This window comes from Dermochelys coriacea, chromosome 16 (genome assembly GCF_009764565.3).
Source record: "Dermochelys coriacea isolate rDerCor1 chromosome 16, rDerCor1.pri.v4, whole genome shotgun sequence".
Classification (NCBI taxonomy): domain Eukaryota; kingdom Metazoa; phylum Chordata; order Testudines; family Dermochelyidae; genus Dermochelys; species Dermochelys coriacea.
In genome coordinates, this window is record NC_050083.1 from 5849798 (window position 1) to 5875438 (window position 25641).

The 25641-nt window shown below is 45.4% G+C and overlaps 2 protein-coding genes across 2 annotated transcripts in view; both read left to right on the forward strand.

Annotated features, from left to right (window-relative positions):
* The window catches only part of UAP1L1 (UDP-N-acetylglucosamine pyrophosphorylase 1 like 1), a 46131-nt gene extending 42908 nt beyond the window's left edge, over positions 1 to 3223 (forward strand). Inside the window, exon 9 of the mRNA XM_038375019.2 lies at positions 98 to 3223. Coding sequence (XP_038230947.1) covers positions 98 to 184 — 87 coding nt within the window. The 3' untranslated portion in view covers positions 185 to 3223. The remainder of the gene's footprint in view (positions 1 to 97) is intronic.
* Positions 3224 to 14431: 11208 nt separating this feature from the next.
* MAN1B1 (mannosidase alpha class 1B member 1) overlaps positions 14432 to 25641 on the forward strand; it is a 30860-nt gene continuing 19650 nt past the window's right edge. The window contains exons 1-6 of the mRNA XM_038374269.2: positions 14432 to 14680; positions 17173 to 17281; positions 18363 to 18490; positions 19943 to 20103; positions 22635 to 22744; positions 24749 to 24934. Coding sequence (XP_038230197.1) covers positions 14558 to 14680; positions 17173 to 17281; positions 18363 to 18490; positions 19943 to 20103; positions 22635 to 22744; positions 24749 to 24934 — 817 coding nt within the window. The 5' untranslated portion in view covers positions 14432 to 14557. The remainder of the gene's footprint in view (positions 14681 to 17172; positions 17282 to 18362; positions 18491 to 19942; positions 20104 to 22634; positions 22745 to 24748; positions 24935 to 25641) is intronic.

Genomic DNA, 25641 nt, shown 5'->3' on the forward strand with positions numbered 1-25641 from the left:
AAAAGAAAAGGAGTACTTGTGGCACCTTAGAGACTAACAAATGTATTAGTCTGATATGTTTACAACCTAACTGCTTGTTGTTTTCATATAATTTCAGGGTCTGGATGCACACATGAAGAGCAAAGACTTCTATTCGCCCTTTATACTTGATGAAAGCAAAACAGAAATGCTAGAAGATGCTTGAATGAAGAAAAAAATAAAAATCTGGCCATCAGCTCTATGCTGGAAACAGACACTGCTAAACCGTTGGCTTTGTTATTAATGATGGAGATAATTGATTGGGTAACAATTATGCTGACAAATATATAGACACATACTCCAATTCTGTTTGCTAACTTTGAAGGCAGCATCTTTACATACTTGTAGGTTCAGGTATGAATGAAGTTATATTTGTGATCCCAGTTACTAACCAGATTTTATTTTAGAAGAGCCATTGGGACCAAATCCATCTGCTTTGCAGTTTAACGGGTCTAATTCTCCTCCTCCTACGTCTTATTCCCACTGACATTATTGGGAGTTGTGTGTGAATATGAAGAAGCTTATTCTGATCCCCAATTCTGTAAAGTGCTGACCACGCTCAAGTCCCATTCCACCTTGCAGGATTTGGGCCCTTTCTCCTGAATATCTGGTGGTTGTTTTTTTTATCTAATCCTACAAAGATCCCAATTCTGCAATCGTTGCTGATGAATGGTGCTCATTCAGGGAGCCAAATGCATAGAATTGGGGCTTACTTCGTTGGAGCTCTTGGTGTGAAGAAGTGTTTCTTAACAGAAGGGTTGCAGAATTGGGAATAAAAGGCTTGCATGTCCAGGAGTTACCTCACCAACAAAATATGAAAGAGATATCCAGGTTAGAGGGATTATGCTTGGCAAAGTGTGACATTTATAGGTTGTGACCTAGTCTTTAAAAATCAGTATAAAAATGTTTTTACAAGATCCTTCCACTTCTTTTGTGAACTTTTTTTCATTTTGCTTTATAGCATATCTCTAATGTTTGGACTTTATCTAAGTGCCTTAAAACAATAATTTGAACAAATCCAAGTGGTAGAGAAAACTGTTAAATCCAAATGGCAAGAACTATTATATTTACTCCCAGTATAAACTATGTAAGCAATAAAACAGCAATAATATGCCTTCACAACCTAGTGGAAGGATACATGTCCAGTACTCCTGCCTCCCTTGAAGTGTTGTATTACTCTTGTTGTCATAACTTCCTTCTTAAAGTTATCTTTAAATAATGTTTAGTGAGAAGTGCAAGATTGAGAACCTGGGTTATTAATTAACAGAGCATGTGTAGCAAACTGCACCTCAATCCTGACCTAGGAGAAGCACCTGTAAGGATGAGGTGGAAGCGGCTTCTTCTTGGAGTCTTTGGCACTGTTGTGCTTTGTGATGTGGAATACCAATCCATTGAAATCTGCACTGACATTACCAAAGTCATTTCATAGTTATAAAAATATACTGAGTATATTGACCAAATACTACATTTGCAGATGCAGTTTTACAGGTATCTTCACAGTCGGAAATGTTGTCACCCAGAGTCCTTTCCCCCCAGCCCCAATAACAGCCATTTTATAAAGCTAAAGAAGGCAATTGGGGATTATATTTCATTTGGATTCTGATATTTCAGCTGCCCCAACCATGAAATTGCTGAACTTGTTATTAAACGTAAACCTTTTTTTATAAACTAAGAGTTAGTGATTTTTTTAAACCCCTGCCTCTGAACTGTACCCAGAATTTTGGTGAAATATAAAAATAGCCTGTAGCATGATTGTAATTTATGGACTGGGCCCATAATTTCTTAAGAAAATGCATATGTGCAAATCTGGCAGTCTAAATTTAGATTCTATCTGCACATATGAGTTGCAAATGGCCATTTGCACATGCAGATCACTAATTGCATCCCTAATTACTTCATTAGCATGTGTAATTGGTACCTTAAAGATTGATTGTAAATTAAGCACTTGCCTTTGACAGTTTGACAGTCTATAACCTAAATTGCAGGATTTTCCTGAGGTAATTCGATTTCAGTCAGTCAAGTTACTGAATGATAGCTGAAGACAAATCACACAGTATCTCTGTGACTGATGCTTGTTAAATCAGGCACGGTTTATTTTAAACTACACTGTGCTCGAAGGATACCTTTTTCCTGCAGAGTGCCTCTGCCAAATGAATACATTTTCTTCAGAGCCTGAAGTATAGTTCAGCCCAACACACTTTCATCCCATGAACATGTAGCTGCTGATACGGGTTTTTATACTGTGTTTTCAAATAGGAGCTGAATGAGAATGCTGAATGTTCTTTTCTTGGCTCCTTGTGTCTTAAACTGGAATGTTAAAACAGATTTGAAGGGAACTTCTTAAATACTAATTATGTGCATCTGTCATGTATTGGGTTAAAATAATTCTAGCATTTATGATGAATGACACTTTTTACAAAACAAAGGGAGATCACTTTTTTATGTCTCCCAAAGTTTTCTTGACTACAGTTATATAATTAAGATATTGCTATGACTTCTAGTAGGTTTTCATCTGTATTTCTTGCATGTGGGTCATACTCTGGTATTTTGTCCCTGGATATCATGAATGTTGCCACTGCTGCTGTGGAATACAAGCATAGTATTATTGATGATCTGTTTTAAAGATACCGGCATCGCGCACTTTCTTCCAAGATTATGACAATAACCCAGAAATGGAGCACAATAGACAAAGTTTGACATTATGGGGGATGTATTTTTGAGCAGAATGCTTTTTCATAGGTTCAATTTTTCAGACTTATCAGCTCTAATTTAAAGAAGGATAACAGGCTAAGTGGGATGGAGTTAAATTAGGGTCTAAAATAGGTGGTGTGCCTCTTGATAACATACAGTTGAGCTCTAAATTCAGTTTCATAGCTGTTGTTTATATAGAAATTTACACCAAGGTGATAAGTGGAATAATACTTCTACTCTAACATCACACATTAGCAATCACTTTTAAAAGGGGTCCTATTTATGGAACAATCTACAGGAAAATACTAGTGACTCTTCACAAATGGCAGATTGGTGATGTCTCTGCTGGTTTGCTGGGTTCTAGTATTTTAATAATCCAAAGAGGATCGTTGTACATCCTCCCATTCCCTCCTCCACCCATCAGGATGAGTTTTCAAAACAAGCTGAATTTTTAAACTGCGTGAATTGATGATTTATTGCCAAAGGAAAATAAACACCTGGAAACTATACCAAATGCTTGAGGACTCTGTGAATGCATTGGTCTTTGTTTCTGTAGAGTTTTAGAACTACCAAACTAGTTTTTTATAATTTTCTCTTTTTAAGCCTGATACACTAGACCAGGGGTGGCCAACCTGAGCCTGAGAAGGAGCTAGAATGTACCAATGTACATTGCCAAAGAGCCACAGTAATAAGTCAGCAGCTCCCACCACCTGCTCCAGCATCTCCCACCCACCAGCAGCCCTGCCATTCAGCACTTTCCCCCTCCCTCCCCATCACCTGTTTTGTGGTGTGCAGGAGGCTCTGGGGGGAAAGAGGGGAGGAGTGAGAGCATGGCCAGCTCAGGGAAGGGAGAGGGAAGGGGTGAAGTTGGGGCAGGGCCTGTGGGAGAGCCAGGGGTTGAGCAGTTAGCACCACCCGGCACATTGGAAAGTTGGCGCCTATAGCTCCAGCCCCAGAGTCGGTGCCTAGACAAGGAGCTGCATATTAACTTCTGAAGAGCCACGTGTCTCTGGAGCCACAGGTTGGCCATCCCTGCACTGGGACATTGCCAGCAGATCGAGGGACGTGATTGTTCCCCTCTATTCGACATTGGTGAGGCCTCATCTGAAGTACTGTGTCCAGTTTTGGGCCCCACACTACAAGAAGGATGTGAAAAAATTGGAGAGCGTCCAGCAGAGGGCAACAGAAATGATTAGGGGACTGGAACACATGACTTATGAGGAGAGGCTGAGAGAACTGGGATTGTTTAGTCTGCGGAAGAGAAGAATGAGGGGGGATTTGATAGCTGCTTTCAACTACCTGAAAGGGGGTTCCAAAGAGGATGGATCTAGACTGTTCTCAGTGGTAGCAGGTGACAGAACAAGGAGTAATGGTCTCAAGTTGCAGTGGGGGAGGTTTAGATTGGATATGAGGAAAAATCTTTTTCACCAGGAGGGTGGTGGTGAAGCACTGGAATGCGTTACCTAGAGAGGTGGTGGAATCTCCTTCCTTGGAAGTTTTTAAGGTCAGGCTTGACAAAGCCCTGGCTGGGATGATTTAGTTGGGGCTTGGTCCTGCTTTGAGCAGGGGGTGAGACTAGATGACCTCCTTAGGTCCCTTCCAACCCTGATATTCTATGATTCTATGCACTAGACAAAGTTAAGGCTTTCAGTTTTATTCGTAAATCTAGTGTCAGATGGTCTCCCGTTTAAGTACTAGCCAGACCTGAGATGATTTCATAGATTTCCTACCCTCCAGCGTATCTACCTCTCCTCCCAGTTTAGTGTCATCTGCAAACTTGCTGAGGGTGCAATCCATACCATCCTCTAGATCATTTATGAAGATATTGAACAAAACCAGCCCAAGGACCGACTCTTGGGGCACTCCATTTGATACCGGCTGTCAACTAGATATGGAGCTATTGATCACTATCCGTTGAGCCCGACAATCTAGCCATCTTTCTATACACCTTATAGTCCATTCATCCAGCCCAGACTTCTTTAACTTGCTGACAAGAATACTGTGGGAGACAATGTCAAAAGCTTTGCTAAAGTCAAGGAACAACATGTCCGCTGCTTTCCCCTCATCCACAGAGCCAGTTATCTCACCATAGAAGGCAATTAGATTAGTCAGGCATGACTTGCCCTTGGCAAATCCATGCTGACTGTTCCTGATCACTTTCCTCTCCTCTAATTGTTTCAGAATTGATTCCTTGAGGACCTGCTCCATGATTTTTCCAGGGACTGAGGTGATGCTGAATGGCCTGTAGTTCCCAAGATCCTCCTTCTTCCCTTTTTTAAAGATGGGCACTACATTAGCCATTTTTAGCTTCTGAGATCAGACAAGCATTTTCTGTTAATTTAGTGCCAGTCTGATAGTGATGAGAAATGAAGTCTACTTATAGAATTGATAGGACATGGGCAGTTGCAAACTACCTCTTTCCCCATTGTGCTTCAGACCTGACCTGGAGGGGGACCTACCTCTAGGGTGTAGAAAATAGGATTATTTTCTGAGGTTACAACATGGTCTACTGATTATGGTCAATGGTGATGGTAGGCTTTGTCCTGTTGGACTGGACCACTCAGAATAAAATAGTATTGAAAGCACCAATCCCATTCACATAATCTGCCAAACAGCTGATAGTCGATGATGGTTTTTGGTCACTGACCTTCAAAGCAGCGAGCTAGATCTGAAAGGTTCCATGTCTCTTTACCAATCTCTTCTGTCAACTTTTATTTAACTACTATGGTATAGTCTACAGTAATGGCCCAAAACACTATTCCTCACAATACCTATAATTCAGTATTTTAGCATAGCTGCCAGCTGTTGACTGATAGAAGTTGGGACTGGACAATGGGGTGGATCACACAATAAATTGCCCAGTTCTGTTCACTTTCTCTGAAAAGGCTGGCATTGGCCACTGTGAGAAGACAGGATACTGGGCTAGCTGGATCATTGGTCTGACCCAACATGGCCATTCTTATGTCCACATTTGGCTGCAATTGTTCTGGCAATTCTCTGATGAGTGTTCTTAAGCCTAGCTAGTGTTCTGAGGACCTGAGCAGCTACCATCTTCTGTAAGGTTGACCTCCTTATAAGGGTTGCTGGCTGATTACTCACCCAGGTCATGTGGACAGCTAGAATTTTGCAAAGTTGTTGGGCATAAACCAAACTCTGGTCCACATGGGTTTGTTAGAGATATTGGTGTATGCAGTGGTGGTGGAGCTGTGTTGGTCCTAGGATATTAGAGACAGAAGGTGGATGAGGTAAAAAACAGTTACTCACCATCTCCTAATTGTTCTTTGAGATGTGTTGCTCATATCAATGCCCATTAGGTAGGTGCATGCTGTGTGCACAGTCGTCAGAAAGTTTTCCCTTAGCAGCTCCTGTCGGGTTGGCTGTGGAGCCTCCTGGAGTCGTGCCTTCATGGCGCTGAATATATGCCCCTGCCGACCCGGCCCCTCCTCAGTTTCTTCTTGCCAGCTTTGACGGAGGGTTAGGAGGGTAGGTATTTGTATGGGAATGAGCAACACATCTCAAAGAACAACAGTTACAAGAAGGTGAGGAAATGTTTTTTTTCTTTGAGTGATTGCTCATATCCATTCCAATTAGGTGACTCCAAAGCCTTATCTACGCACTAGGGTCGGAGTTATAGAATCGCTGATTGGAGCACCGCTCTGCCGAATGCTGCATCATCTCTGGTGTGCTAGATGGTGGCATAATGACAGGTGAACATATATACTGAGGACCAAGTTGCTGCCCTGCAGATTTCTTGCATCAGGACCTGGGCCAGGAATGCTGCCGATGAAGCCTGTGCCCTTGTGGAGTGTGCTGTAAGTGCTGGGGCTGCTCTCAGGACGTGTGGGTGCATGACGTGATCCAGGAAGATATTCTTTGAGATGAGACTGGGAGTCCTTTCTTCTAGTCTGCCACTGCTACGAACAACTGGTTCGACTTCCTGAATGGTTTAGTGCGCTCGATGTAGAATGCTAGCGCCCGCCCAACATCGAGAGAGTGCAGCAACAGCTCGTGGCTACCGGCATGAGGCTTAGGATAAAAAACAGGCAGGAATATGTCTTGGCTAGTATGGAAATGTGACACAATCTTAGGAAGAAAGGCTGGGTGAGGTCTGAGTTGCACCTGAAGTCTGAGGTAAAGGCCTTTAACTTGGACACACTCCTTGCTGATTTAATGGCAACCAGGAAGGCTACCTTCCACGACAAGTAGAGAAGGGAGCAAGTTGCCAGTGGTTCAAAGGGGGGCCCCATTAGTCTGGAGAGGGCCAAGTTAAGGTCCCATGCAGGAACAGGCTGTCTAATTTGGGGATGTAGCCATTCCAAACCCTTGAGGAACCGGCTAACCATGGGGTTGGCGAAGACGGAACATCCAGACACTCCCAGCTGGAAGGCCGAGATAGCAGCGAGGGGTACTTTTATGGATGACACTGCCAGGCTTTGCTGTTTCAGGTGCAGAAGGTACTCTAGGATGAGAGATATAGGCGCCTGAAGTGGGGGTATATGACACTGGTCACACCAGCAGGTAAACCTGTTCCACTTTGCCATATATGTGGCGCTAGTGGAGACCTTTCTGCTGCCAAGTAAGATCTCCCTTACCTGTTCTGAGCATAGAAGCTCCATGAGGTTCAGCCATGAAGCTTCCGGGCTGTGAGGTGGAAGGACTGGAGGTCGGAGTGATGAAGACGACCATGGTCCTGAGTGATCAGGTTGGGGAAGAGTGGCAACGTGATTGGGGCGTCCATCAACAGCCCCGGGAGCATGGTGTACCAGTGTTGTCGTGGCCACGCTGTTGCCACCAGAATTATCTCTGCTTCATCCCTGCGGACCTTGAGTAGAACCTTGTGCATGAGAGGGATCAGGGGAAAGGCGTAGAGCAGGCGGCCTCCTCGGGGTAGCAGGAGTATGTCCATGATTGAGCCTGGGCTGTACTTCTGGAAGGAGCAGAACATTGGGCACTGTGGCGAACAGATCGACCTGGGGAAACCACCACCTTTGGAAGATGGAGTGCATGACATCCGGCCAGATGGACCACTCGTGATTGCGGAAGGATCTGCTGAGGTGGTCCACCAGCACGTTCTGAACTCCTGGTAGATAGGATGCTTCCAGGTGAATGGAGTGGGCTACGCAGAACTCCCATAGTTGGAGGGCTTCCCGACATGGGGAGAGGAGTGGGCTCCACCCTGCTTGTTGATGTAAAACATGGCAGTAGCGTTGTCCGTCATAACTGCCATGCACTGGCCTTGTAGTCAGGCCTGGAAGGTTTGGCATGCTAGTCACACCGCCCTCAGCTCCTTGATATTGATATGGAGTGAGAGATCATCCTGCAACCATAGGCCCTGCTTTTGGAGGCTCTCAAATGCACACCCCATCCCAGAGCTGATGCGTCCGTTACCAGGGACAAGGAAGGCTGGGGGCTGTTGAAGGGAACTCCTTTGCACACTGTCCGAGGGTCGAGCCACCATTGGAGGGCCTCGAGCACTTGCTCCGGCACAGTGACCACTGAGTTTAGGCTTTTGTGCCCCGGACGATAGGCCGAAGCGAGACACACCTGGAGTGGCCTGAGCCTCAGCTTGGCGTGCTGGATCACGTAAGTGCAGGCTGCTATGTGGCCAAGGAGACTCAGGTTTCCACTTGCTGTAGTGGTGGGGTACTGCCTGAGGCGCTGAATGATGTCTGTCATGGCTTGGAATTGGGACTCCGGCAAAAGTGCTCTTGCCTGAACTGAGTCCAACACTGCCCCGATGAACGCTATTCTTTGGGTCAGTGAAAGGTTGACTTGTTCTCGTTGAGGAGGAGACCCAGTCTCTCAAAAGTGGATCTGACTAAACGGACTTGAGATTCCACCTGCTCCATGGTGCGCCCCCCGAGCAGCCAGTTGTCGAGGTAGGGGTATACCCAGTGATGAGCTGCCAAGATCTAAAGATCCGGTTCCTTCAGTTGCTTCGATTCTTCGGTGGCACATCCTTCACTTGCTCCTGGTCCTCGGCGGCACTGGAGTACCTGCCACCGAAGTGCTGCCAAAGACCCGGAGCAAGTAAAGGGCCCGCCATCAAAGTGCTGCCGAAGACCCGGAGCACCGCCGGGTGAGTGAAAATGAAAAAGGGATTCTCAGTCGGGGAGCCTCCTCAGGTGGGCCGGATAGGATGATTCTACAGGCTGGATGTGGCCCGCGTCCTGGAGTTTGCCCACCCCTTTAACAACCAGTTCTAAACTGGCTTCAAAATTTAACAACCAGTTTGCGTGAACTGATGCGAACCGGCTCCACCTCACCACTGGGTATACCTGCACCTGCCTCCTTCAGAGGAAGGCTGCTATGACAGACATGCACTTGGTGAACACTCAGGGGGCTGTTGACAGGCAGAAGGGAAAGACAGTGAACTGATAATGTTTGTGGTTGACAACAAACCGTAGGAATCTTCTGTGTGCAGGCTGAATAGCTTTGTGAAAGTACGCATCTTTCATGTCAAGGGCAGTGTACCAGACTCCTGGATCCAGAGAAGGGATAATTGTACTGAGGGAGACCATGAGGAACTTCAACTTCACCAGGAACTTGTTGAGTCCTCGCAGGTCTAGAATAGGTCTGAGACCCCTCTTGGTTTTGGGGATTAGGAAGTATCAGGAATAGAATCCCTTGCCCCCGAGCTCCTGAGGAAACTCCTTCACCACTCCTATGGTGAGGAGCATCTGCGCCTCCTGGATAAGGAGTTGCTCATGAAAAGGGTCCCTGAAGAGGGATGGGGGGTAGGAGCAGAATTGGGGAGACTATCCCACTTCTCCATGCGAAGAACCCAGCAGTCCGAAGTTATTTGGGACCAAGCACTGTAGAAGTGGGATAGATGGTTCAAAAAACATGGGGAAGGATCCGGTGCTGAGACAGGTGCTCTGTCCTCAGGTGGACCTTCAAAAGGTGCTTTGAGCCTGACGAAGGTTTGATCGAGCCCTGTCCCTGCCCAGGAGGAGGATGGGAGGGCTTGTGCCTGCCATTCCTGCCCCTACGTCTATAAATATCCTGTTGTTGCAGTTGGGGCTTGAAATGTTTTCATTGGGTTGCCGGGGTGTGCATACCCAACAACTTCATAGTTGACCAGGAGTCCTTTAAGCTGTGCAGCCTGGAGTTTGTTTGCTCCGAGAATAACCCTGTGCCTTCGAATGGTAGGTCCTGCAGGGTTTGCTGCATCTCAGGGGACAGCCCGGCCGCTTGTAGCCATGAGCTCCTCCTCATGGCTATCCTGGAGGAAAGGGTGCAGGCAGCCGAGTTCACAGAGTCTAGCGAGGCCTACAAGGAGATCCGCACCACTGCCTTCTCTTTTGTCAATAATTGCTGAGAACTCAGCTCTGGAGTCTGTTGGGATAAGCTCCTTAAACTTCCCCATGAAGGCCCATGAGTTGAAATTATATCTGCTGAGGATAGTTTGCTGGTTCGCTATCCTCAGCTGCAGGCCCCCCAGAGAGTAGATCTTTCTACCAAAAAGGTCCATCCTTTTCGACTCATTGGATTTAGGGGTTGGCCCCTGCTTCCCCTGCTCTCCTTCTCATTAACTGTGGCCACTACCAGAGAGCATGGCTGCGGATGTGAGAACCATCCCCTTAGAAGGGATGAGGTACTTGCGCTCCACGCCTCTAGTGGTAGGTGGGATGGAGGCAGGGGTCTGGCACAGAGACTTAATGTTGCTCTGGATTGTTTTTATCAGGGGTAGAGCTACCCTGGATAGGCCTTCTGGTGTGAGGATGTCGACCATGGGGTCCTCAGGTTCGACAACCTCCTCTGCCTGCAACCCACGGTATGGGTGATCCTCTGCAGAAGGTCCTGGTAAGCTCTATGGTCAATCGGTGGAGGACCCGAAGTAGAAGCCCCTGCCACCGCCTTCTCCGGGGATGAAGATGAGGAAGCCACAGATGGCATGGGGTCCTCCTGACCCTCCAGCTCTCTAATTTCCTCCTGGTCAGTGCTGGGAGCCTCTGAGGCAACCGCTGTTGCAGTGGCAGTAGCCTGGCTCTGCAGTGTGACTTGCACCGGAGTTGACTTGGCAGCGACCTGGACAGGCGATGGGGCTTGTGCCAACCTCCTCTCGGATCCCCGAGGCATAGGCCTGTCATTAGATGGTTGAGGCGCTCGGGTCTTGGAGGCCACCAAGTAGGAGTCCCTGATGAGGGAGCCCTGGGCCTGAAGGTAAGCCCAGAAGGTCCAAAAGGGCCATTGCGCTGGGGGCTGCCACTGGGGGGTGCCATGCCGGTGGTGTCTCCCTCCATCGCTGGTGCGATCTGTGCCTGCTGCAGCGAGAATAGGAGTCGTACATGGCCATGGTGGCACTGAAGGGTATTGTGCTGGGGACCGGTGCGGGGATGCCCGCGTCAGGGATCGGTGCTAGGGACCAGTGCAGAAAGTATGGTGCTGGGGATCGGTGCTGCTCCCTCCTCGGTGCCGGGATTGGTGCCGCTCCTCTCATGGGGCCAGGGAAGGGGAGTGTCTCCCTGCTGGTGCCGGGAAGCCATGTCCAGAACCCGGTGCTTGAGAACAGTATCTCGGCGACAGTGATCAGGAGCGGCGCCGAGGTGACTGGTGCCGGACAGGTGATGGTAATCGCCTTATCATGGCTGGCTTGCCTCTAGATGGTGCCAGACAATACAGCACTGGAGGCTTGTCCCTGACCACCGGGGGGTGGGGTACCATATCATGGCACGTCTAGTGGCTTCAAAAGTGTCTGGGGTGGAGGGCAGCTCTAGCTTCTCTACCTGGCACTGCTCCAGGGAGTCACTGGGCACCGGACTTGACGGTCCTCCCAGGGGAACCGAAGTAGACTGCTCTGACTTTTGCTGTTTGGGTGCCAAGTGCTCCTTCGCGGGAAGCACTAGTGATGCACATGCTGGTCCCGCTGTCTTCAGTACCGGGGAGCACCCCCTGTCGGTCTTTCTATAGTGCTTGTGCAGCATCGGCAAGTGGGAGCAGTGCTGGGACAAAGCTTGCGGTGCCGAGGAGCACCAGTGCTGAGGATCTCTTAGACTAGAGTCCTTCCTCGGCACCGTGTCAAGTGCCAGGGCGCTCTATATGGACACATTCGGGGCCAGGTCCTGACGGCTCGTGGCAGGCTGGGGGCAAAGATCAGATTCCATGAGCAGTTGCTTCAGGCAGAAGTCTCGCTCCTTTTTTGTCCTAGGGCGGAAAGCTCTACAGAGTTTGCACTTGATCAGTCTGGTGTGCCTCCCTCAGACACGAGTCATGGGGGTCGCTCATTGGCATAGGTTTGCTGCAGACTCCGCAAGGTTTAAACCTTTGGGCGCGCAGCATGCCCCAGAGCCCAAGGGCGGGGGGAGGGTTTAGGGATTGGGTAAAAAGCCCACTCCCAAACCTTATCTATCACTATATGCACCCTATACACTAACTATACAACTAACTAAGAGCTAAACTACAACTATCAGAAAGTACGCGAAGGGAAGCATATGCTAGACAAGCGACCGCAGTTCCACCAACCATCACTGGCGGTAAGAAGGAACCCTAGGAGGGCCGGGTCGGTAGGGGCATATATTCAGCACCATGAAGGCGCCACTCCAGGAGGCTCTACAGCCAACCTGACGGGAGCTGCTAAGGAAAAACTTTCCAGCGAAAAGTTTGTAACATGTGGTGCGCACGCGCACACACCTAATTGGAATAAATATGAGCAATCACTAGAAGAAGAATATATTTTACTGGAGCAATTTCTGTTGGTAAGAGAGAGAAGCTTTTGAGCTTACACAGAGTTCTTCTGCAGATCTGGGAAACTTAATCAGAGTATCGGAGCTAAATACGAAGTGGAACAGATTGTTTAGCATAAGTAATATGTTAACATAAATTGAAATATGTTTAGCATTATTAATGATCTCTTCCACCTTGTGTTTAAAGGTGACATTCTGATTGTTTCCCAGACTTGAAGAAGATCTCTATGTTGTAGCTTGAAAATTTGTCTCTCTGACCAACAGAAGTTTGTCCAATAAAAGATATGACCTCACCCCCCTTGTGTCTCTTACAGATATTGGGACAATTTAGCTAGCATATCTCAATTCACATAATTACATCTTATCCCCCTCCAGTCTCCCTGCAGTTTCAATTAACTATGATTCTTCTTCACCATGTCCTGTGCTAAACTCTTACATAGCCTTGTGTGCAACTGTTAAATACAGTGCCAACGTAAGCAAATTTAACCTATGAGATTGTTCTCCCTAGCTGCATAAACCGCGATTTAGTGTGTGATCCTCCTTGCTCCAAATTCCTGTGCAATATCAGCCTTGTGGGAGGGGACTCACTAATGTGTTCAGGACGTGTGTGTTTGTGAAGAATATTAGAGAGAGTGGGTGGAGGTTTCCTGCTAAATACTGGTGGGAGTGGGGGAAATTTGCAATGTGCACAAGCCAGGGAGGTCATCAAGGAGGAGCCCCCTACTTCCCCAATGGCCTCAAGAGTCAATGTGCTTTTCAAGAACTAGGTGTTCTCGCTTCAGAGCTTGCGCACAAGACCCCTCAAGTTGTGCCCTGAAGCCTTTCACACTGGAGCTTGATGGGGTCCCTGTGGCTGCATGTTGAGCTGCATTTAGGGTTGCCAACCCTCCAGGATTGTCTGGGAATCTCCAGGAATTAAAGATGAATCTTTAATTAAAGATAATGTCATGCGATGAAACCTCCAGGAATTTGTCCAACCAAAGTTGGTAACCCTAGCTACACTTGCTGAACTGGCCTTGGTAAACCAGTTGCTGTGCCTCACTCCCACTGTTGCTGCATTGTGATGACAGGTGAAATGATCCCTACCTGTAGCCAAAGGGTGATCAAATTCTGCACTAAGTGCCCCGCCTGGCTGGTGGATGTAGAGTTACCACCTGACCACTATTTGACTGGCCTGGCCAGTTGTTTTTTTTTTTTTAATGGCTTTGTCAGAAAAACCATTTAATTGGCTGGGTCTTTTTAAATTGGGTCTAAAGAGCTGCATGATTATCACAATATTCTGCGATATCCAGTGTTAAAAGAAAAGGAGGACTTGTGGCACCTTAGAGACTAACACATTTATTAGAGCATAAGCTTTCGTGAGCTACAGCTCACTTCATCGCATGCATTTGGTGGCATCCGATGAAGTGAGCTGTAGCTCACGAAAGCTTATGCTCTAATAAATGTGTTAGTCTCTAAGGTGCCCCAAGTCCTCCTGTTCTTTTTGCGAATACAGACTAACACGGCTGCGACTCTGAAACCAGGGTTAAAAGTTTCTGCGTCCAGCCGAAGATGCTGCCGTGTTCCCACCTCCACCGTTGGAAATCCAGCGGCTGTCTGCCACCACCACCTAAGTGCACAGTGCGTGCGTGGGAGAGGGCAGGAGTTGCACGAGCGTGAGGAGGCGTGCGATGGTCCTGATCTCTTGCCTCTATGCGTTACCTTGCGGGAGACTATCCGTGGCTGTTGAAGGGGGGTTGCGGGGTTGCCTTGTGGTTGGGACTGTGGCAGGCTTGCCTTGCGGGGGAGGGTGCTGGGTGGAGGTAGTTTTTGGCATTTCAAAGGTGATACCCCTGGGTGGATGTCTGGGGGAGGAGGGGGGGGGGGCGCGATGTGTCACGATGAGGTTTGCTCCCCCTCGCGGGGGCGCAATGAGCCATAATGGGGAGCAAGGCACCTCTGGCGCCCCCCCTGGCAGCCAAGGCCGCGCGTTGCTAGGCCCGCACGCGGGAGGCCGTTGCTAGGGGCGCCATAGAGTCGCGCTAGGGCGTGAGGCTAGAGCGGCACCCGGAAGCAGGCTCGTCTGGCGCGGCTCCGCGGCCGGAGAATGGCGGCTGGGGCGGACGGGGGCGGGCGGCTGGGGGCGGCGCGCGCGCCGGGCTCTGCTTCCTGAAGCCGCCGTTATGTTCTCGGCCTCGCCGCCGCCGAGACGGGACTTCATCTCGGTGACCCTGAGCCCCGGGGAGGCGGCGGGGGCCGGCGGCTACAACAACAGCAAGGCCTGGAGGAGGCGCTCCTGCTGGAGGGTGAGGGGCCCGGGTGCTGTGGCCGCCCCGCCCCCTCCCTGCTGAAGGGGGTCTCGTGGACGGTGAGGGGGTCCTGCTCCTCCGCTGGGTGCGGGGAGACCCTGCCCCCCTGCTGGAGGTTGCGGGGGGGGGGCTAGTAGCCCCGCCCCCCCCCGCTGGAGAGGGCAGACCCTGTGGGGGGGGGTGTTTTCCCCTACAGTCAAGGGAAGAGGGAAAATCCCCCCACCCTTTGAAAGGCAGGGCGTGGTGCTCCCCACGTGATGTGGAGGAGGGTTGGGGGTATCTCGGACGCTGAGGCAGGGGTGCGGAGGACAGGCAGTGGCAGTATCAGTGCGGGAGTGCCCGTTCCCCCCTCCCCCGAAAGGGCACCCTAGATAGTGAGTTTCAGAGTAGCAGCCGTGTTAGTCTGTATCCGCAAAAAGAAAAGGAGGACTTGTGGCACCTTAGAGACTAACACATTTATTTGAGCATAAGCGTTCGTGAGCTACAGCTCACTTCATCGGATGCATTCAGTGGAAAATCCGATGAAGTGAGCTGTAGCTCACGAAAGCTTATGCTCTAATAAATTTGTTAGTCTCTAAGGTGCCACAAGTCCTCCTTTTCTTTTTGCTAGATAGTGAGGAAGAGGGCATAAGGCACCCCTGCATAGGGAAGGTGGGTGACAGAGGGCAGCATCTCTCTTTTCCCAGTCTAAAGAAAAGAGGTAGGATATGCCTAGAGGGGCAGATTGGACACTGGATGTCATCCGGTCTCCCCCCCTCCCCGCCTTTTATCCTAGCCATCTCAAGGAAAAGAGGTAGGATGCTGGTGAACATGCTTGTGCGGGGGAGGTGATCTGGGGTTACACACCTTCATCTTTCTCTTGAGACAGGAGAGAAATGAGGAGAAAGCATTACCAACTTTCATTCCCTTTCCATCCTGGTGAGCTGCTGCGTTTGTACTTGTCCTAGGCAACCACATTGGGGATAAAGATACAGGTAGCCCAGGAGGTAGTTGTGATAAAAGGTGACATAGAAGATTGAGCAATCTCAACATCTCACCCTTTGCATTGGGAGAGGGATGTACAAGATCACTGTACAGCAGTGGTTCCCAAACTTTTTACCTCACTCCCCCCCCCCCCCCATTTCATCTGTGATTCCCTGCGCCAGGAGCAGGGAACGCAAGCAGGAGTAAAGGGGACTGGGCCCAGGAGCAGAGCTGGATGGCTCTCCCTCTATGCCCCCCTGAGGGGGCTGGCCTGGGCCCCAGCTGCCCCCTCTCCGAATGTTCCTCTGTGCCCCCCTAGGGTAGCGTGCCTCACAGTATGGGACCTCTGCTGTACAGTCAGCAGTTTAGGGAATAACAGGGAACGTATGTCTATGCTGGTTGGCAGAGTGAAGTATGTTGACATGTCAGTCTTCACTAAAATGTTTGCGGTTGCTTGCAACAATGTGGATGCACTTGGTGTCTCAACCCTGGTAGGAATGGAGTGCAAGGTTTGTGGGAAGTAACGTGGGGCAGAAGAGCTTCTGGGAAACTGAGGGATGTGCCCAAATGTTGCTTTGCCCAGTGTGGGAAAGGTTTCCCAGTGCAAAAAGTTAGCAGCAAGCTATTACCCTGGTTTAACAAAAACCAAAAAAACAAACAAAAAAAGAATGAAATGATATGTATGGTGTGAGGGCACTAAAATAGACAAGACCCAAAATGCTATCATTACATGCAGTTTACTGAACATATGTAATAGAAGGCTGGTTTTTACTCTTCTCTGGCTTCTGATTTCATCGGATTGTCCTTAATTGTGAACAGTCTTTTGTGTTTTATTTTCTTGTTAGTTATTCTGTTGTTTTACTGAACTTTCCCAAAGCTGAATGTGGATGGTTGTCTTTTTTTTTTTTTTTTGGTGGCAGTCTCTAGTTTACATAAGTTTCACAAAGAGTGATTGTCCGAGGTGGAGTGTCTTGCTTTTCCTATCGAGCTTGAGATGCTTATTTTATTTTTAAGCTTCCTCCTTTGATGCACTAACATCATTTTTTCATCCGCTCTCCCCCCTCCTCATCACCCCTATTTTTCTTCTGCTTTGCATGTCCCTTATGTACACTTTGTTGGCCAGAAGGGAGGAGCCTCTGGGCTCTTTTCCAGAACCACATCTGGGCAGATGCATAGATCAGCCAGTGAAAGGTTGCTGTAAAAATCTGTGACTAGTTGATGTTCTGTCCAGGAGATTTATCACAGTGCAATTTCTCTAGTCTCTACAGACTCCGCCAGTGATTGGCCCTGATTTGTTCTCAAACCCAGCCTACCATATGCTAGCATGCTGCCTTGCTACTTTCCATATCATGACAAAGCAGCTGATCGATTTTCAAAATAGGAAACAGTGTAAAACCTACATATAATCAATTTCATATTTCTTACTCTGAAAGAACTTCCATGGGTTGGTTGGTTTGACAGCAATGGGCTGGCTTTCTACTTGTCATGCTAAAGAGTCTTCCTCTTATTTATTTTCTTTCTCAAAGAAATGGAAGCAGCTTTCTCGACTACAGCGGAGTGTAATTCTCTTCCTGTTTGCCTTCTTGGCAGTCTGTGGAATCATTTCATACACAAACATGGGGGAACAGTGGAAAAGTACGTCTTTCATACAGTTTAAGGTTGCCCTAATAAATGTCATAAATGATTAAAAGATTGCATGTTCTTAGTTTTTGTAATTATATTTTTGCAAGATGTGCTCAATGTCTGCCAGAAAAAAATATTTTATTCAGAAGTTTAGTTAATGTTGCATACATTTTATTGCAAATGTTCAGGTAGAAATTACTCTATAGATCCCTTTTTTAAAAAAATTGAATAACAGTTAGTTCATTTTGGTTCTTTATCCTGAATATCTGAAGTGACATTTTGTTTTGGCTAATAGCGAGTTTAGAGGCTGCAAACATCCTTAGTACTTAGTTTAAAAAATAAATAAACAGCCCAAACCTAAAGATTTAGAGCAGTGGTCCTTAAGCTGAAGTGCACGCACCCCCTGGGGGTGCGAGATGCCATTTCTGGGGGTACAAGACAGGCCAGGTTTTTTTAGAAGGTAAATCATCGAAAACACAAATTAAGCACAGGCACATAAGTACAACTACTTTGTTTCATCAAACCTATTTATTTATTAACATTATACATTTTTTAACCATTACTGTAATATACAAACAAAAAATATCTAGGTTTAAAAAACTGACCTACTTCAGTGATTTTTGATAAGGGGTGCAAGAACATATTTTGAGAACCAAAGGGGTGCAGGCTGCAGTAAAGGTTAAGAACCACTGATTTAGAGGATAAGAAAAACAATTCTCTCTCCATTGTGATTATGCAGAAGGGTTCAACTCTTTTTAAGCACTTTAGGGAAACAGGTCCAAATTTGCTTTCAACAATGTCTTCTTACAGCATTGAAAAGTTGTTGTTTTGTTTTTTAAAAAATCAACAAAAAACCCAAATCTATTATTATGGAGGCTTGTAATTTAACACTTTCAGTTAGACATGCAAGATCTATAGCTTTATTTTATTTTTTTTTTTTGCAAAGGTATCGCTTGCGTATAAAATACAGGTGACTACCTTTGTGCTTGTCTACATTTGGTGTGGGGAGAGTTAGTTTTCCAGCTAGCATCTAAACTGTTAATTCCTTATGCCAGGTAGATTGATGTGTACTAAATGTATTTTATATGTATAGGTCTAACGAACAAATCATCAGAAGATCAGAAGACAGAACCAGAAATCCCTGGATTGAAACCAGCAAATCCAGCTGTTTTACCAGAACCGCAGAAAGCAGATGCTAACTACCCAGAGCTTTCACCTCAGGTATTGCAAGGAAAAATGTTTTTCTTAACCCTAGGGTTTGCAAATAGCATTTAATTCCAACTGCTGTAATGGAAAAAGAAACGAAGGCCTGTTGTAAGAATTAATTTCCTATAGTTAGAGAACTCAACTATCAAGAAAGGCTTTGGTTCCAGTGTAGTATTTCTGGCTTTTGTATGTATCCATAGACTTAAAGAGAAGAGAATTACTCTGATTTCTGATAACTCTCTTCTTAGCTCAGTCTGAAGGAGCTAGTCAGCTGTCTAACAGGACCACTAATATTCAATGAAAGCATTTTGGGAGGTGGGGGTAAGATATTTCTGGAATTCTCAGTTGACATCATATAGGCTTTATTTAATAGTGAACTTGGGTTCAATATGTTTCCTAAACCACTTGTGTCTTGTCAGTGCTGATACTTCAGGCTTTTGTGACCTGGTATTCTAGGCTCCATCTCACTATCTTGATGAATCTGCTTGTGCTTGGCCTAGACCCAGGCATACCCACCATTGCTTGCCTCTCATTCAGCAATATGTGCTCTGACCTGCTATGGAGCACTCCAAACCTCAGTCCTGGAAATTTGAGCAGCCCAGGCTCTGTGGCTGGCTAGAGTGTGCACAGTTGAATATGAGGCAGGGGATAGTCAGCATCTCTGGTAAACTGCAATAGCTTCCCAGAATAGGTGGAAATAATAATAAATCTAGTAGCTCTCTAACTCGGAGATCCTCTGCCGGTGTGTGAAAGTTATTTATTTTATGGATACACTTCTAACGGGTCATACAAACTGTCTGGTTTCCAATAAATTCATTGGGGGAGTAATTGAGGGAAAAAGGAACTCTGTTTAAAGAGTGAGTGAGTGTGTGTGTGAGTGTGTGTGTCCACACACATTCTCCTGTTCGCACAATTAGTTCAGGGAATTTAGGATTCTTTGTTCTAAATGAAAATCATCTCTCATGTGGTGCTTTCTTCTAATTTGTATAATGTACATCTATTACAAAAAATAATTCCTGATATTGGATCACTTCTGCATGTGTAAGCCCTTAGTAACGCATCTCTTTGTTATAACTAGTGTCAATTATTGCACCTAGTTATATATGTGTGTGTGTGTGTGTGTGTGTGTGTGTGTAATAAGTTCACATTTTTTAGAGTGCTCTCTGTTATGTATATACCTGGTAATGATACAGGTAGCCTAAGATCCTCACTGATAACTGTTACCCAAGGATCTATGTACAATTTTACCAGAGGTAAAAAAAATTCAAACATGATTTCCCTCCTTCTCAGCCTGTCAGATTGAGATGAAAGGTTGCAGGCTGTGACCTGAAGTCCCCTGCACTACATCTCTGTATTAAAAATGAGGGTGTTCTCAGATTGCATTGTAGAACTCTGGGATGCTTTGGGACTGGGTATTGGCAATGCAGATCATATGCATCTTGATTTACTTTTGCCTTTCTTTCTTAGAAACACTCAAAGCCGCTTCACGTCCGACGTGGTCCTCCTAATCTGCAGATCAGACCGCCATGGAGAGATGCAAGAGTAAAGGCCCAAGATGTTGCTGGCAAGACTGAAGAAGAACCTGGCCAGGCTGATAAAGAAGAGAAAACAGAAAAGTCCATTATTAGGTTGGTAGAAATATTTCCAACAAGTTACAATTTGCTGGAGCAGTCTTCTAGTTTTATTTTTATTCTCTCAGAATCTATTGGGAATAAGATGAATGTACAAATTTGTGAGGGCTTTTCATTGTCTGCCTAGAATTTTATTTTACTTATATGCTCCACTCAGGATTTGAGGCCCTATTAAACTAAGCACTGTACCAATGCACAGGTAGACGCAGCCCTTGCCCTGAAGAATTTGCAGTCTGTAGGATTATTTGACTCTATCAATTTGTTCTGTGTTAGATGCTAATACAATAGCACAATCATCATTATCTTAGTCCTGATGTACATTTGCAAATTGTATGGGTATAACTGTCTGTCAGGGTGTGTGTGTAGTTTTTTGGTTTTTTTTAATCAGTGTAATTGTGCATCCTAACCTGTAGTATGGATAAACTTATACAAATATAAAGGTGCCTTATATTGGAATAGCTTATTCCCCTACCCATATGGGAATAGCTATATTTGTATAAAGCACCTTCATACTGATGTAACTGCATGCACGCTAAGGAGGCTGTACTGGTTTAACCATATTAACCAGTATTGTGAAAGCATTACAACTTTCTGGTGTATTAGTCATGGTGTTCACTTAATTTGGGAATAAGCAATAGCATTTGACTTAATTGTTCAATATAGAAAGAATAGTAAAAATTGACCACAGATACCTGTGGTATGTTTACACTAGATATAATTTCCTAAAATTTTTCTCACCCTTGCTGCCACTGGTGCAGCTCAGTTGGTACTGGCAGTGGCACCTAGTCTACACTAGTGTTCTAGCCATCATATCATCTAAATCCTCTCAGAGTGGTTGTAGAATCTTATCTATCTCCCACCATTGCTACCACTGGTAGAGCAGCACTATTGGCAGCAATGATGGTAAATCTAGGAAAACAATTTCAGTGTAGGTCTGTAGTATGCTAGTAACAATGTCAGTATTAATGCAGTAGTAGTAACTGGATCTTTAACATACAAGCTTTGTGAGTTCTATAAACCATGCTTCTCTGGGGGTAGCTAAAGTTCATATTGAAACTGAGTTAATGTACAGATACATAAAAGGATGTTGTTAAAACTGTTAACCCTCAATGTGAACCTTTCTTGACTTTGGTCCTATTTAAAAGGTTTTACCTTCAGGAGTCTGTCTATGTAATTCTTTTCCAAACTGATTTATGATGCCACTTTGTTGAGGAAAGCATGTAACAAAACAAGCATTTTATATTACTGCTATCCTGTGTCAGGGCCGCCCAGAGGATTCTGGGGCCGGGGGTCCTTCCGCTCCGGGTCTTTGGGGCACTTTGCCGAAGACATGGAGCAGAAGGACCCCCGCCGCCGAAGACCCGGAGTGGAAGAAGCGGCGGCGGGTCTTTGGCAGCGGGTCCTTCACTCTGGGTGTGTTCGGCGGTACTGAAGGACGTGCCCCTGAAAACTCTCTTGGGGGCCTGGGGCAAATTGCTCCACTTGCCCCTTTTTCCCTCCCCTTCCCCCCCCCCCCCCCCCGGCAGCCCTGGCCTGTGTTCACAGTTGAATTGGTAATGCTCATTTGCATGATACTATTTTAAAGTGGAAGCGATTCATGCAATAATTTTAAACCTGGAAGTCAACACCTGTAATATTTCAAAGGCAATGAGCTTTCACACAATTTGAGTTTGTGCATTTCTGATTCCTTTAAGAAATTCCATTACAGCAGCAATTGTTTCATGGAATCCTAAAAGCCTTCATATTTCTTAATTCAGTTCAATAAAAGGTTCATTACCATTTGCCTGGAAGAAATCACTGACTTCAAATAAAGATTAATGAGCCAATAAGTGATCTTTTCCTATTTTGTGCCATGATCAAAATCTCATTTAGTTACCTAAAAAACGAGGAGTCTGGTGGCACCTTAGAGACTAATAGATTTATTTGGGCATAAGCTTTCGTGGGTAAAAAAACAAAAAACCCCCAAAAACCCACTTCTTCAGATGCATGGAGTGAAAATTACAGATGCAGGCATAAATATACTGATGCATGAAGAGAAGGGAGTTATTTTACAAGTGGAGAACCAGTGTTAACAAGGCCAATTCAGTCAGGGTGGATGTGGTCCACTTGACACCTCCTCATCAATTACGGAAGTGGACCACCCTGACTGAATTGGCCTTGTTAACACTGGTTCTCCACTTGTAAAATAACTCCCTTCTCTTCATGCATCAGTATATTTATGCCTGCATCTGTAATTTTCACTCCATGCATCTGAAGAAGTGGGGTTTTTTTTGTTTTTTTGTTTTTTTACCCACGAAAGCTTATGCCCAAATAAATCTGTTAGTCTTTAAGGTGCCAGCAGACTCCTCGTTTTTTTTGTGAATACAGATTAACACGGCTACCCCTCTGATATTTAGTTCCCTGTTTATCAGGCTGTTGTGAAAATATGAAATGAACCATGTTTGACAGTAGAGATAAGGATAATTCATTTTAACTCTTGTCTCTATTTTAATCTAGTTAAATATTATTGAAATACCTTGTACTTGCAGTTGGAGAGGAGCAGTGATAGAACCTGACCAAATCACTGAACCTCCTTCCAGTAAAATAAAGGAACCAGAAAAACCATCATCTGTGAAAGTGGAAGATCAGAAAGAGCCAGGTAATAGGCTACAGACCATCACCTTTCTCATTATTGACCATGAGGTTTAGATGTTTATATCTCCCTATTCAGATTCATGGTCAAAGTTATGCCATCCCTTAAATCTGCTATTTTTAGCTGAGATAGAGTTGCTTACTGTGGGGAAGGGGAAGAACTGAATTAAAAGAGATTATGCATTATTCATCTAGAACATCTAAGTCCTGCAGCATACTTGATGTGCAGTGACAAAACAGGTGCATGTTTTTTCAAGGTTTCTGGTGATTCACAAATAATGCTGAGAATTGAGAATATGAAAATACTGATACCCGAATATTGCATTAGATGTACTAGTTGTTACCATGGCACAGCATACATGGCTGTAATTGCCAGATCATGTATCGATAGACTGCATGCTATACTTGCTGCCACTGCAGCTCACCTCTGCCTGCTTGCCACTCCCAAATGAAGTGTGGTTTTTTTGCTTCTGATATATATTGGGTGCATGCATTTGTACCCTAACCTTGTCCTGGATATTGCATGCAAACATTGAATCTTCCATTTCATTACCAAAAACAAACCACAATAAACCATAAGCCCCAGAGTGATTTATTAAATTGAGTATATTTAAACTATACTTACTTATTCTTAATGAAAGGGCAGTCTTTATTTCTGCAGCAGCAATACCTCCTATGTAAGTGGACAACAGTGGAAACAGAATGGCCCTACACTAGGGAATGTTTTTGAGAGGCTCCTGGTTATTGGCTTCTCCTTTGCCTTGCCAGAAGATGACAACGTTATGTTGGGGAGTACTATAGGCACCTGCCCTCAGCCACCTTCCTTGCTCTGCAAAATGTACATTCCTCTCACTTGGTGAAGCACTTGGTCCCTCCCATATATATATAAACTACCTTTTTTTTCCTGGTTTCCCCGTATGTTCCCTTTTTTTCTCCCTCCCTGAAATTGAGAAATAGGGGTGGCACTGAAAATAGGCAGCATGACCTGATTTTCTCTCTGCTTCACCTCCCAAAAGGAGAAATGCCCTCCCCTTGGGAAAAATAGCTGTTTAGAGAGATGGCTTGAAAAGGACAACTTTCTTTATCAACAGTGGTTTGCTGGTCCCTTGGAGACTGGTCAGGGGGGAAGGAAGTGACTTCCTCCATTAATTCATCACACACTGCTTTTGAGGATTACCAGGAATAGTCAGCTGACTCTTCAATTAATCTCCCAGTGCAGCAAAGAATCTGGGAATCTGCTTGCAAAACCTAGGTTTACCTGTAATAGCATGCAGTGCATTGGCTCCTGATGTCGAAGTGCCCTTAATATAGGTGGGACTGGTAGCAACACCTATTATTAAGGTTGCCAGACACTCCCACAATAAGATCCTTTCTTCAGTTGCTCATAACTTTTTGCAAGACTTTAACCACTTGGGCTGAAATTTTTCATGCTGGCTGTCTGCCTCTGGCTGAATTGTTTTTGGAAAACTTCAGCCAAAACTGTTCAGCCATTTTTGAGATCAAGGCTAGGGCAAATAAGTTGTTTTGCTGATAAATTCTGGTGGTCTTTTCTTTGAAAAGCTCTAGCACCCTCATGTTTTGGAGCAGGGACTTGAAATTTGGCAGTAGAAGAAAGAGATAGGGATCTGAATTAAATTTGTACAGGCAACCTTAATTCTGGGATATCTTAAGTTAAAAATGCTTGACTTGGCAACCTTAATACTGATCTTTTAATATTAAAATAGCTTTTTGTGTGTATTTCTCTAAATATTGTTTTTGGAGTTCAATGTTAATGAGATTTCCATTGCTGCATCACTAAATCATTGGTTAAAAATATTGACCGCTTACTGCAGGTTGGAAAGACCTTATTAAAAAGGAATAACTTGAGGTAACTGAAGCTAGTGTAATGTAATCTTTAGTTGCAAAGATGAGGGCTCTTGATTTTGGGTAGGGTTTGTGGAGAAAAGTCTCACGTGGCTGCATAACTCTGAGCTTCAACATTCTTCAACAAGGTGTTGATTTCCATTCACAGTGCCCATAAATGAACGTCAGATGGCTGTGATAGAAGCATTCCGCCATGCATGGAAAGGTTATAAAGAGTTTGCCTGGGGACATGATGAACTGAAACCTTTGTCCAAATCCTACAGTGAGTGGTTTGGACTCGGTCTTACATTAATTGATGCTTTGGATACCATGTGGATTTTAGGCTTAAAAGAAGGTAATTTTCTTTCCTCTTCCTATGTTTCTCCCACCTCAGTATTTTTTTGGTTCCAACAGTTGCCACTAAGGCCAACTGATCATTTTATGCTTGGTGTCTGAGAGGCAGAATGTTTTATTCCAGTAGCTTTTGGGGATTCTCTGTATCTATTGAACTAATATGTTCAGAGCTCCTTAACAGAGGCAATTGTTTACACTTTGGCTGAGCAAATTTCATTTTGTCCATAGGGAAAATCCAAAATTTAGTATTAAGGGACACACTTCTTTGTTTTTAAGGTGTTCCTTCCAACTGCATCCTGTATGTAAAAGCATTTGTGGAATAATTTTGCTGGCTATATCTCTTGATGAATTGGCATTCCTACTAGAAATTGGGGACTGGATTAATAGGTCTGCCTGTTGTTGTTTCTGTACTAAAACAACCAGTGCCCCAGGGTGGTGCCATGGTTACTAAGATGCTGGAGGGGCCTTTCTAAGTGCCAGTCTTGCAAAGTCAGTCTGGGATCTCTGAGCTTGTGTATGATCACTGTTAATGAAGAGATTCTACATATGAAATTTAGTCAATAATTCTGTATGTAAACCAGAAAATAATTCATTGTTCTGTTGGATTTGCTTAAAGAAATAAAGCTAATAACTTAATTGTTTTTACTATAAGTATATAAGACACAGAATCCACACAAACAACAAGGAGTCCAGTGGCACCTTAAAGAC